Raw genomic sequence first — 13,857 nt, 5'->3', positions numbered from 1 at the left:
TGTGAGAAAAAAGAAACATAGCACGTATACATAAAATGGGGCCAGGAAAAAATATGATTATTGGACATAACTGTGTGTAATCTAATTTGACAAAGGGAAGAAATTGAAGGAAAATACATTTTAACGCATTATTGGCTTTGATGACATTACAAAATGACTGATGACAGAAGGAGCTTGGACAATTCTGCAGCACAACATTTCACGTCATTCTCCAACCCTGGACATATAAAGTAAAGCGCTGGTTTAGGAGATATATACAGAGTTGGTGTACACACCTGTACTGTTTCCTGGTGTCATATCTCCCTGCATTTGTCTCTCGAATTTTGGTGGCTAGCACCCGCACGATGTTCACAAACAAGACAAAGTTGAGCTGAAAGAGAGAAAAACAGCAATCGAAGACTTAATTTGTGCAGTGCATGTAAGTGCCCTTAGTTTCTGTTGATTAATATAATTGATATACTTACAACAATTATTTTTGATAGTTAATGACTTCAATGTTTTTTCAAAGTTGAATCTGAACATCATTACGTGTGAATGATTACTCCTCACAAAAGACTAAATATTACAGCAATTCTATCACATTAAATCATAAAGCCAATAAAAACGAATAAAACATTATTAAATTGTTCAACTGTTGTTGTCTAGCAAAAAATATACGGCAGAAAAATATCGACAAAAACATTCTCTATTTTGTCATTACTGTTGAACTTTCTTAATTAACTAGTATGTGCATTTGTCAACTCAATAATTCAATAATAAAATGCATTAGATGCCCTAAAGTGAGAGTGTAAAAATCAATTATGAAATATAATGACACAAAACATATTAATTAAAAAAGCTAATTTTATTTTTCTGGGAGACTTTAATCAGGCTGAGGATGAAAAACGATTTGAAATGTGCAAATTGAGGCTTACATTGTATATGGCCAGAGACTTGGACTAAATATACATAATCCTTTCAATACTATTTTGCCACTCGAGGGAGCTTGTATGATAATAATAGTATAGCCCAACAAATACAGCTCTAGAATATAACATGTCAAGACTGACAGTCCTGTATTAATCAATGTAATCCAGACTTGGTGGAAGTGGATTTCATGTTAAACATTTTACCTAAATCAATTCCACAACGTTTGATATGAGAGAAATTAGTTTACATTCATTATTGATTTCATTGATGAATATAAATGCCATCTTTTGCACAGCGAGATCACATCTTTGTAAAATGTATTCCAACCATGCACATTATGTCTCTTCCAATATCACTAAACAGAATGCTATGCGCGGGACGTGGGTGTTTGGCATGTAATCTACATCATGCATATGAATCCATTTTAAATTGCCGGTGTGCAATTTTGTTTTGAAGTGTGGTAAATGAAACACCGATAGCAGGCCATCTATCGACATTCACACGAGGCAAGGTGGGTGAAGTGTCTTGCCCAAGGACACAACAACCATGACACAAGTGGCAGGGCGGGGATCGAACCGCCAACCCTTTGATCATTGGCCAACCCGCTCCACCACCTGAGCCAGTCGCTCCTTTTGACTTGTTGTCATTATCAGTAAATATCTGCTCACAATCTGCTACCTGTCCGTACTGTGCGTGTGCTGACAAAAATATTTGGTGTCACTACACAGCCTAGGCTCTGTAAACTGGTAGGTAAACAAATGGTATGTAAACAAAGGGGGCCCTACATAGTTAGCAACATGCACATTTACAGAGCCTAAGCTGTGTATGAACACTGGATTTGTTTCGCCAGCGAACACAGTACGGACAGGATTAGGATTGTGAGAAGATATTCACTGACTTTGACATAAAGTGATTTTGACAACAGCCAGAATCACTGACTCCACCTTTAACTTGAGGTTAATATATGCAGTATGGCTGAACCAAATTGCATAGCTGTCCACAGCAGCAGGCCAAAAGTTGTCAAGACCTTTCACTCCACAGCGTTTAAACCTTGTGGTGTTGCTTGATGACAAATCAAGGGGTGACCAAAACAAGGAGGAATTATCCTAGCAGTCGATCAAATAGCAATTTCAGTCCGGACTTAAGTGCCACACTGCCAGAAGTGTTCAAAAACAATCTGAAAGTTTTCTTGTTAGCTCCTCCTAACTGTCATCAGTTCTTAAACATCCAGTAAACAACAATGTCAGTTATTCAAAGCTCATTCCGCCATGCTCGTGTTAAAAAGAAATAATGATTTCCCTGAGGTGAAGATCTCTTAACATCTCTTGACACATTGGAAGTAAATTATAAAAAATGAGGATTGTTGAAGTGAATTTACATTACTTCTGCAGGTTTGACACTGTGTTTGCAGGAGAGCTGTACCAGCATGTGTGTAAGTGCTTTTAAAGCAATGCTGTTGTTTGCCCCATCACAGCTTGGTATCAACTTAAAGGTTTCAAGTTCAGCAGGTAATGTCAGCAGGTAGTTTCTGTTAGAGTATTGCTCACAGCCAGACGTAAGACCTCTCTACAACGTCCCTTTGCCTTATGTGTGCTTGTGTGGCTCCGATGATAGAAGAATCCTCAGATGATTTTCATTACTGATTTTCATGATTTGCATTGACAACAAATAGCGTTGCTTCATACCATGAAGCACATATGAATTTCAATAAGATGGAGATAAAGGGAGAGAGATAAGAGAAAGATCATGGTCTATGCTTGTTTTTATAACTGCACATTGAATGGCATGACATAACATCTAGGACAGTACACTTCCAGTGCACACATATACTGCATTGGATGTCTTGTGTACGTTAATGCATGTAGACAAAATGATGTTCTCCCTTTCAGTGTAAGTCAGACTTTTTAATGATTTGCCCTCCCTGCTCCTCTGTTTCTTTGTTAATGTGTGTCAGCACTTCTTATTTGTGCTTCTCCTTCCTTTGTAGAAATAATCTGGAGAGTTCAACCAACTCTTGTGCAGGTGTTGATTATTTAGTAATTGCTTTTTACAAACACATTAAACTTTTTTTTTTTTTTAGCTTGCCACTACTTGGAGACCTGTCTCGGGCACAGACACCACTGGTGCATCCACACTATTTTCTCTCAAGCAATATTCAGATTTACAAATAATCGTATGTTGTGAGCATCACATGTACAGTACAAATCACATGATGAAGTTATCTGTGTATGACAGCTGTAGTTGCACAGAATGTAAAAAAGATAAATGTCATCAGAAATGTTTATACACTGCAAATTAATGCAACCCTGTATTTCTTTTTAGAATCGTGGAGTTTGGATGTTCAAAGCATACTATGGGTTGCCAAGAATAAAACAATTTAGATAGCTTCATAATACAGTTAGAAAAAGGAGTCGTCATTCTAAAGGAGGACCTACCCAGACTTGTTTTTCATTCCTCCAAACAAGTCACACTTTGCGTCAAATGTCACACCCAACTCGTATGTTTAGCTTTGTGTGACTTTCTAAGGATAGCATTGTGTCATTACACCCCTAATTATTTTGCCTGATAATGAGCAAGTTTTCTTGTCATGATCAATCCAGTGACACTTCTACTTCTTTACTTGTGTTGGTACACAGCAAAAAAAACTGCTAAGAGCTAATTCTGCATACTTGTATTAATTGTCCTTATATGTGGCCAGACAAATATACGCTGAAAAAATGTGCCTTAATTTATAGGAAAAATTATAATGTTCTGAATCCATGGCCATATATCTTTATAATCAAAATATAATCATATTTCAAACCTGAAAACAGCATTAAATGCCAACTCTGATACTTGACATTTGCGGATACCAATCTGCACTAAAGGGCAATGTTACATACAGTATAATCAAGCCGCAATAGTAAATACAGCCATGCAAACATGATGGTTCCGAGCCATTGCTTGGGCAGGGCTCTAAATGGCATTTGCCACCAAAATGCTTTTTGGGAGAGTGCCAGTAAATGTTGTATCTAGTAGTGGCACTGGTGCCAGTGCATGATCATTACTGTTTTGGTGAGGTAACACGTTAAACAGAAAGGGGATACAAGTAGTCCCCCCGTGTGTATTTACTGGCACAATCATTCTCTGCCCTACTGCGCCCTAACGTTCTGTGGAAATGCTCTCCTCGTGCATGTGCGACACCGCCTACATGCGCTACGTGTGCGTCTCTGAGAATCAACATAATGCCTTTGAGAGACAGAAGCCTGATAAGCAGAAGTGTGGCCTGTCACCAGAACTCAAGTGTTTATATTGTGCCACTGCAATAACAAATGACCTTTCATGGTTTAAAACAATAAAAGCAGGTTTAGTGCAAACAATAATTTCTACAGGCAGAAAGCAGTTTATAATAAAGCAACCATTTTAATTGTAGAACAATCTGTAAGACTCTACTATACATGACAGTAAGACGTCTATTCTGACTGCCCAGTAATAGAACAGAAAAATAACATGCCTCAGCCACTTATCTGAACTGCACAAAATCAAATTTAATCATACTTATTCTGAACATTATTTTTGACAGCAAGCAATTCATTAATTAAAAAGATATGGCAAGCAAAAAGTTGACGAGTAGGGAGTTGGTTAAATATCCCTGTAGGGTGCCTTTTGGTGTCCCATGCACAAACTAGTGAATTACTGTCTTAATTTAACTTAAAAATAATATGAAAGAGGTTTGTTGTACTGGACAATGGTTTTCTATCCTTGACAAAACATTATTTGGCTCTTCAGATACATATTTTAGATTTTATTCAGTTTTGTAAAAGAGGATATGTGCTATTTTCCCTTGTCCCTCGCAGTGAACATTAATTTACAATTCAAGTAAAATGTGGTCTAATCATACAAATTATCTTTTTTTTCATACAATTATATACAATAGTAATAATATTCAAATAAGGTGTATTTATAATTTGAACACACATTTCTCATTTTAATTTATTTAAAAAAAAGAAGATGTTTGTTTGTGTCCCTTAAAAACTGTCCACCCTATCATGTTGGAGAATCCGTCCAATTAAGAAAAGGTCATCCACTCCAGGAACACCACAACACCAGTGATTAATGCATTTCATTGTGCCTTTCTCGTGACATCACAGAAAGAGAAATATAGGGTTAAAAAAAAACGTACTTTGTAAATATTACTGTAATGTCACAGTAAAAGACATCACAGTAATATTTACAAAGTTTTTTTAACCCTATATTTCTCTTTCTGTGATGTCACGAGAAAGAGAAATATAGGGTTAAAAAAACACTCTTTCTGCCTTTTCTCAGGCTAGGATGAACCGATTTCAATTTTTTTCGCACATTTATACTACATAGGATCTCAGAATTCAATACACCTTCATATTCAAACCGGTGAAGTAGGCCTTTAACAAAATATCACATTTACTTTCCAAATCAAAGAAATCCATGTGCGACTTGTGTGTGTTTCTTTGAAAACGAAGGGATCACATACATTAAAAAAATAATAATTATAATATGAAATCAAACAAAGTCCTTGTATAGGAAAGGGACATCATACCTTTTATTAAATATAGTTTTCATCTTAAAATTCAAATAAAAACATGTTTAGCAGTAATGTACATTTCCACGACAGGGTGGACATATCTTACACTCATTCCTCTGAAAACAGGTCATAATTAACTAAAAATAGGTGTGGGAGCTCCGTAAATATATGTTTACACAACTTCAGATTCCACTATTTATGATATGGAAATTTAGGACTAAAATGTTCAAGTATTGTGAGGGTGGAAAGGCACCCTACAGCGATATTGACCCAGTTAGTGTTCACTCTATCTACGGCCCCGGTCACGGTGCATCCATGGGCAGCTTGGTGCAGCCATGCGACGCAGCATTATTATGTTATCATATCATAATGATAATAATGAAGAATAGAAGAAAAAAGGAAATAAAAATTGTGGTGGATAAAAAAAAAAAAAATCATAAACGCCTACTGTTTACATGAGTTTTGTGGTGTAGTTCTAGTTCTAGTTTACAACTGTTGGCTTACAACAAAGTGGACATCATTACAAATGGATGGAGGGGTGAATCTGATTAAATAAGTACAACTCTCTTTCAAAATATCAGGTATTTCATGGAAATTACATAATACAACATGGCCGCCGCCATATGACATCATAATATGCTAATTAGATGGGAAAATTTACTCCCCAGATAAACTTAAGGTCATTCTCAATATTTGTCTCATTTACACTTTGTCTCTATCTCAAACCACTTTCAATCCAGAGCCTTCTGAAATTTAAGTGTCAAAATCTAGTATTTTTAAAAATAAAACCCGGCGCCTAAAGGGTTTGCTTTGATGCAAATTATGAAATCTTAACATAACGGCGGCAGTGATGGTGCGTAAAGGACAGCGCAGTTGGCAAGCTCTCCTCAGCACTACAAGTGCTGCAGCAAAAAAGCCACAGTAAGAGTTGATCGCTTTGTCGATTCATGCCTCTGACACACACGTCGACTCCCATCATAATGAGTCGAGGCTTTGAATTCAATGCTGGGGGTGTTGAGCTCTTTGGCGATTTCCCGTGCCTTTTTATAGCCTACTATAGTCTCACCGCGTTCTCTCTCCCAGCGCAAAAACGCACGTCCCAGCTGCTTCAGAGCGCACAACCAGTGTTCCACCCGAAAAAAAGAAAAGAAACAAGGTGTACACAGACCCTTAAGCTGAATGATCACTCTGGTAACGAGCATTCCCTTACTGGACGCCGAATATTAGACCCCACATATAAGACGACCCAACTTTTTACGACCTATTTGTAGGGGAAACCCCCAGTCTTATATTAAAAATATCACCGCTGCATGTAACACTTTTACATTGGTGAAGTTTGTATTTATCAATGTAGCGAGTTGCGAGACAAGTGCAAGCTGAGCTTTTTTTTCAGCACCCCCTGTTGAGAATATGTTCCCGCGGCTATGTGTGCGTCTGTTTTATGTTAGCGAGCCTGAGTAAGTAGCCTATATTTTAGAGAAGTTTCACATCAGGCCAGCCTAGTATGTAGCCTGATGATGCGCCGAGTCCTTTTATTTATTTATTTATTTTTGCCTCTCACCCGGCCGAGAGTCAAGCAGCTCCGCAGGGCGGAGTCCGCCTGACAGCATGTCATTCAAATAGGCTGCTGCATCCAAATCATCCCGCAATCACCAATTGGATACCAGAAAAGTTGCCAGCGTGTCTGTTTCTCCCCAGCGCACAGCAAAGGAGATATATATTTAGGCTACTATTGTTATTATAAAATGTCACACAAGAGAGAAGATAAACAAACATAATGGGCAGTTATCATTTAGATGGCAAGATGATAAGGCAGATTCTTTGGAACAACTAAAAAAGGCAAAAGTTGATGATGATGATGTGAACAACTTCTTAGTGCTTTTAAGTCGCCAGAATGCAAGAAACAAGTCTTTGAGGCTCAATTTACTTTTTCAATCTACAGTAGTAGGCTCTAGCTCTATTGATATTAATATAGGCTAAATAAATACCTAAAGATACAGTATTTCTAGTATAAAATGTATTGCACCATGAGCCATAACTGTGACCATTAAGGCTTAACTTAAGGCATAAAAAGTAGGCTATATTATATAGCCTACTTTTGTTAGCCTTAAGCCTGGCTCAGTCATTATGCCATACCATGTCACCTCCTGCTGTGTAATGAGCTGCATTGAAAACAAGTAGATCTATTAAGAACACCAAATCCATATTTCCTGTTATTTTGGTGAAAGTAATGTAAAAGTAATGTAATGCCTTAAAAAAGACAGTAATATTGTAATGTAACTAACTACTTTGAAACTTTCCCAACACTGTTGATAACGCATTAGTGAGCTAACCGCGGACACTGTTAGCCTATTAAATATGCTTTAAGTGGCACAAGCTATAAAACGGGCCCACACATACAGCTCCAGAAAAAAAAATTAAGAGACCAGTCTGGATTTTTCTTAAATCTTCATCTCTACATAACTTGTTGAAAGTTACAAAAAATGTATTGGAATTTGGTAGAAATGTTGTCAGTAGTTTATATAATAAAACCAAAATGTTCATTCTACTCAACCATGTGTCTATAAATAGTAAAACGAGAGACACTGAACATTTGGAATCGTCTCAAAAAATCGTCAAAAACTTCAATTTTATATTTGCCTTTAACAGTGTTTGGGCCTGTTTTGCTTTCACAAAACACGTCAAAATATACCTCCTTTGAATTTGAATTCACTTAAGACACCAATATCCCCTAACGTATATATATTTTCACTCAACATATGACACACACAAAACATATTTTTAACAACCCTGTCGAAATTAAATAGTCTAAAACTAGATCAATTCTGATTAAAAATCTGAACTTTTCAAATAAATAAACTAGACAAACCTTTGATAGTTTTCAATTGTTCTTTTTTGCTTTCAACTTTATTTCAGACACACACACGACTTAAAGGGGAAAAGAGTGAGAGGGCAAGAGTTAGGGGGTAAGGGGTTAGGGTAAGGGACACACACATTCACACACACACAACACACACACACACACACACACACACACACACACACACACACACACACACACACACACACACACACACACACACTACAATGAGTAAGGGAATGGTAAATGGACTGTAGGCAACTTATAAAGCACTTTTCTAGTCATACTTGACCACTAAATTCTCTCTATACTGCAGTCTCACTCACACATTCACACACATAACAGTTAAGTTAAGGTGGTAAGCAATGGTAGGATGTCCTAGAGGGGGCCGACCAGTAACCATGAGGTCGCTGGTTGGATGCCATCCATCTCTACACATTGTGTCCTTGAGCAAGGCACTGTTACAGGACCAGCACTGTGCTATGGCTGACCCTTTGCTCTGACCCCCTCTGGAGTGTGCTAAGTACTGGAGAGGGGATCTGCTCAAAGACAAGAAAAACAAAAAACCCACCTTGACCTAACAGTAAATGGACCGACTTATATATTATAGTATATAGCGCTTTGCTAGTCATATACGTGACCACTCAAATTGCTATATACTGCAGTCCATTCACCCATTCACAGACAGACAGACATACACACACATACATGCACACAGACAGACAGACACACACATACATGCACACAGACAGACAGACAGACAGACACACACACACACACTCACAGACAGACAGACAGACGCACACACAGACACACACAAACACGCACACACACGCACGCACACACACACACACACACACACACACACACACACACACACACAGTCCCCTCAGTCTAAGGAAGTAGGGTAGGGGGAAGGCAACAGTGGGTTAATAGAGTGACATGACAGGGTTAGGGATGGTCAATTCTTGCGACCAAAGCGAAACACTCTCTTGATCAGAGAAAGTGATTTGGTCTTATCCACCTCGTCTGTAGCCTCGTCTATATCTGGAGACTTAGTGTTGTCCTTCTCGCTCTGTTTAGGAAAACAATGGAAATAAAACAAAATAAGTACTAAGATAAAAGAAAGATGTACATACAGCTCTGGAAAGAATTAAGAGACCACTCCAAATGTTCAGTCTCTATAGTTTTTACTATTTAGAGGCATACGTTTGAGTAGAATGAACATTTTGGTTTTATACTATAAACTACTGACAACATTTCTACCAAATTCCCCCCAAAAAATATTGTCAAGAAGAGAATTTCCATTAAGTAATGTAGAGATGAAGATTTAAGAGAAATCCAGACTGGTCTCTTCATTTGTTCCGGAGCTGTACATATATATTCAAGTTCATTCTATCTGGTCTAATAGATTTGGAGATCCATACCTTGGAGAAGATTTTGAAGATTTTGGATTTTTTCTTCTTCTTGGCCTTGACGTCATTTCCTTCACTTATCGAAACGGCCATTTTATATTCCTCTGGCCGCAGTGGGCTCCTGTTGTTCCTGGATCTCACCCAGGAGGTTTGGTCCTGATGTTCTGGACTGACGGAGGAGCGTTGACGTCCAGACGAGTCATCTCCGAATTCTTCCCTCGTCTGCTGCTTCTGCTTGCAAAACTTTGTCTTTAGACCTTTCAGACTCTGGAAGCCGCTCCACCACTTCAACTGCCTCTGGTCCCCTTTGATGGTTCTCCATTTCTTGGTTTTAGGGTCGAATACAATCTCAACATCTGAATTGTTGTCCTGGCTTGACATTGACTCTATTTCGACCTCAGACTTTCTGTGTTGTCTAGGTGGTTGTTGTGAAAGGCTAGTGATAGATGATAGTGCCTCTTCTGTTGTTAAATCATCTCCCTCGCTATCACTCTCCACTGGTGTACGGACAGGGCTTGTGACAGCATCTGTGTCCTTAGTGATGCCACATGAAGCAATAGGAGACATCTGATGCGGGCTGAAGGTCTTAGAAACACCCTCCATGTTATGGGTGAGGGGAGCTAGTTTAACTCCCTCCACGTTATGGGCGAGGGGAGCTAGCTTAACCCCCTCCACATTATGGGTGAGGGGAGCTAGCTTAACTCCCTCCACATTATGGGTGAGGGGAGCTAGCTTAACTCCCTCCACATTATGGGTGAGGGGAGCTATCTTAACTCCCTCCACATTATGGGTGAGGGGAGCTAGCTTAATCCTAGCCCTAGCCATCCAGGCTCCCACGCTTTCCTCTGCTTCGTCCTCATACCAGTCAATAGGAGTTGGAGACCTGATCTTCTCTTCACAGGATTTCTCCAAAATGGCGCCCAGATTTTGTTCTGCCTCCATTTGGATCTCGGAAGTTTCTGGTTCATCTTCTTGGCTGTCTGGGCTGTTTACCGTTATTTCAAGAGGTTGGGTAACACGGATCGGTTTTGGTCCGGTGACAGCTTCGAACAGCGTCTGAAAAAGAGAATTAAACAACGATTAAGAAATGTTTTAATTTTTCATGCTTTATTGAAAGGGCAGAGACATTAAAGGTGCACTATGTAACTTTGGGTGTGTCAGAGGTGTGTGAACATTTATTTAGGTATTTTCTCATAACCAAATAAACAAACATTGGATCCCTGGAACACTGTTTGAAGTTAACAGGTTCCTCAAAATAATTTAGTTTTGATTTAAGATGATATAATTATTCAATACTAAGAATTACATGTAGAGAAAATATGTTTTGTAAATTACTATACTCACTTTACAATCCTCCTCTGGTTGTTGGGATGAGACATTGAGGGAAAGAGTTGCGGGAACTTTTTCGGTCTCTAGTTCAATTTTGTTGTTTTCCCCGCAACCAAAGAACTCCAGAACATCACAATCTGAGTCCGAATCAGAGTCCCATCCTGAAGCCTCCTTGGTTCCACAGATTTCCTGGAAGTAAACGGTTTATTTTTTTTACATTACATTACATGTCATTTTTATCCAAAGCGACTTACAACTGGAGCACACATTCATACACCGATAGCAGCAGCAGCTACCACGCAGGGTGCAAGCTAACTATCAGTAGACATTTAGGGTTCAGTGCCTATTTTCCCAGGGACACTTGGGCAGGTGGTGGGGAGACAGGGGATCTAACCACCGACCCTGTAGTTGTGGGTCGACCACCCTACCCACTGAGCTACATCCCCCCCATTTTCTATGTGTATTCCTGATGTTAAAATCTGTTAAAACTGACGGAAATAAATGACTATTAATACTCACGTTACAATTCTCCTCAGGGAACAAAGATGCAGGAACCGTTTCTGATTCCGATTCAGACTCATCAGAATCCCACCCTGATGGAGTGAGGACCACCTCCTCCGTTCCACAGATTCCCTGGAAGTAAACAATCTATTTTCCATGTGTATTCCTGATGTAAAATCTTTTTATACAGACTTAAAGGTGCTACGAGGAACTTTTAAATATTTCTGAAACTGTCTAATTTTTCCCTCTGATGATCATAAATTACATGTAACAGCAAACAAGACCATCAGTGCAAAGAATGCTATTTTCATATAGTTTTTCTCAATGCCTTTCTCATGGGTAAACTGTTCATACGAACTGAACTAAATGACTGTTAGTATTATACTCACGTTACAATCCTCCTCTGGACGAATAGAAGAGCCATCAGGGGACAGGGTTGCGTCAACTTTAGAATCGCAACCGGATGGGGTGATTTCCGACTCGGGGATACCACAGATTGCAGCTGTGGACATGTGTCGACTGGCTTGATTATATTTGGAGAGTTCCTCCTCGAAATCAAGTTTAAGACTCTGTGGAAGTAAACAGTTTATTTTCACATGTGTGTGTATTCCTGAGTAAAGAAGATCTATTCATACAGACTTGAAATGAAAGACTATTCTATTCTATTTCTATACTCACTTTATACTCCGCCTCCCGTTTAATGGACAAGTCGGTGAGGGATATTCTTGCGACGACTTTTTGGGGATTGTTTCTGACCACCGTGCTGTAGACGCACTCAAACGGCTCCACTTTGGCCTTTGTGGTTGGAGCCTTAATCGTCCTCACTGAGACACCTGGAGTGATCTCTGAAACACATGCAGAGACACATATCGACACAGTCTTCAACACATCGGTACCTACCTGTTCCTTGTGTGTGACAGGGGCCCGGGTCGGGCTTGTGTTTGCGACCCTGGGCATCACGCAGATCACACGGGCCTTTGAGTCGTTGTTCTGGGTTGAAGTAGAATCGGGGACCAGATTCGTTGTTGCACAGACAGAGATCTCGGTGGTTCCTCTGCTTGCTGGCAGCTTAGAGGACATTTCGTTCTCCTGATTGTACAGGGCGAGTTCCTCCTCAAAATCAAGTTCCCCCGCTGTTTTTGAACCCTGGAAGTAAATAGGTTTTATTTCAAGTTAAGTTAAAGCTGCAGTTGAGAGTTTTTTTACTGTAATATTTGGCAAAACTGTCATAATATCCATTCAGCTATATGTAGGTGAAGTGGTCTGAAAATATTTTTTTATCACTTTGCTTCCCCCTGCCTCTGTGTGCTGCCCCCCAAAATTGCCACCACTCATGTTAATTTTGACCAATCAGAGCGAGGTCAGATTCTCCGTTCTTATTGGCTGTGGGACCTTGGCAACGACGTTGATGCGTCAGTTGCGTGAGCGTTCACGACCCTAGCAGTCTGACACTAGCCTACTGTTTGGTACTAGGCTACTACGGCGGACAGCGAGTAGCAATGTCTTCACAAACGAACCCTCAATTTACCATTCCCAGGATACTAACAACTAACACCGCTAAGACAGCAAAAAAACGAGGAAAGACGAATGTTGAAAAGTTAACTGCTGAAAGGGAGACAGAGAGCTCGAAAAAAAGTACACCGGCCATGTCTTCTTGCCCTATCACATCAAGACCTCTCCGGCCGCGACCTCGTCCCCTTCCTCTGCCCCTAGGCTGCCTGCCGCTAGCAGCAGGACGTCCGCTGGCCCTATATAGCCCTCGTCCTGTGCTCAGTGTTGCCAACTCAAAGCGATTGTGTCGCTATATTTAGAGACTTTTCAGCCCCCCTGGCGACTTTTCTTTTCGAAACAGCGACAAGCGACAAATCTAGCTTTTTTTCTGGTGTTATTGGTGACTTTTTTCGGCAAAGCAAGTATCATCTCTTCTCAACGAGCAGCGGGAGCACTGACACGCAGCCCGCTCCTCGCGCAGCAGCCCCGAGCAGCCCCTCCCAGCTGCGGTCAGAGCAGGAGCATAGATAGTAGGAGATACACACACCTCTCCGCTCTGTTACAATTAGTTTGCTATCTTGCCTGGCTGTTACAGCTACTTTTGTTAGGCCTACCAGCACACTTACAATGATTTTAAGCTAACATACATGGCATGTCTGTGATTAAAATGTATGCTCAATATGTACGTAGCCTATGTAGTTATCATTACTAATGTTTAATCACCTCGGAATCGGACATGGTGTTTGTCTCCTGTCAATGTAACTGAATTCACATGAACGCGCATAGCTGTCGTTCGGAGGGAGGAGCTACAG

At 39.9% G+C, this 13,857-nt stretch overlaps 1 protein-coding gene across 1 annotated transcript in view; it reads right to left on the bottom strand.

Annotated features, from left to right (window-relative positions):
• Positions 1-13,857, bottom strand: part of pth2ra (parathyroid hormone 2 receptor a) — a gene marked incomplete at both ends in the record, with an annotated part of 93,852 nt that overhangs the window by 16,263 nt on the left and 63,732 nt on the right. The window contains one exon of the mRNA XM_080037976.1: positions 276-370. Within this exon, the coding sequence (XP_079894102.1) occupies positions 276-370 (95 nt within the window). The remainder of the gene's footprint in view (positions 1-275; positions 371-13,857) is intronic.

The sequence above is a fragment of the Ammodytes marinus genome, assembly GCF_949987685.1.
Source record: "Ammodytes marinus genome assembly, chromosome: 12".
NCBI lineage: Eukaryota > Metazoa > Chordata > Actinopteri > Uranoscopiformes > Ammodytidae > Ammodytes > Ammodytes marinus.
This window is presented reverse-complemented; position numbering and strand designations above follow the sequence as displayed.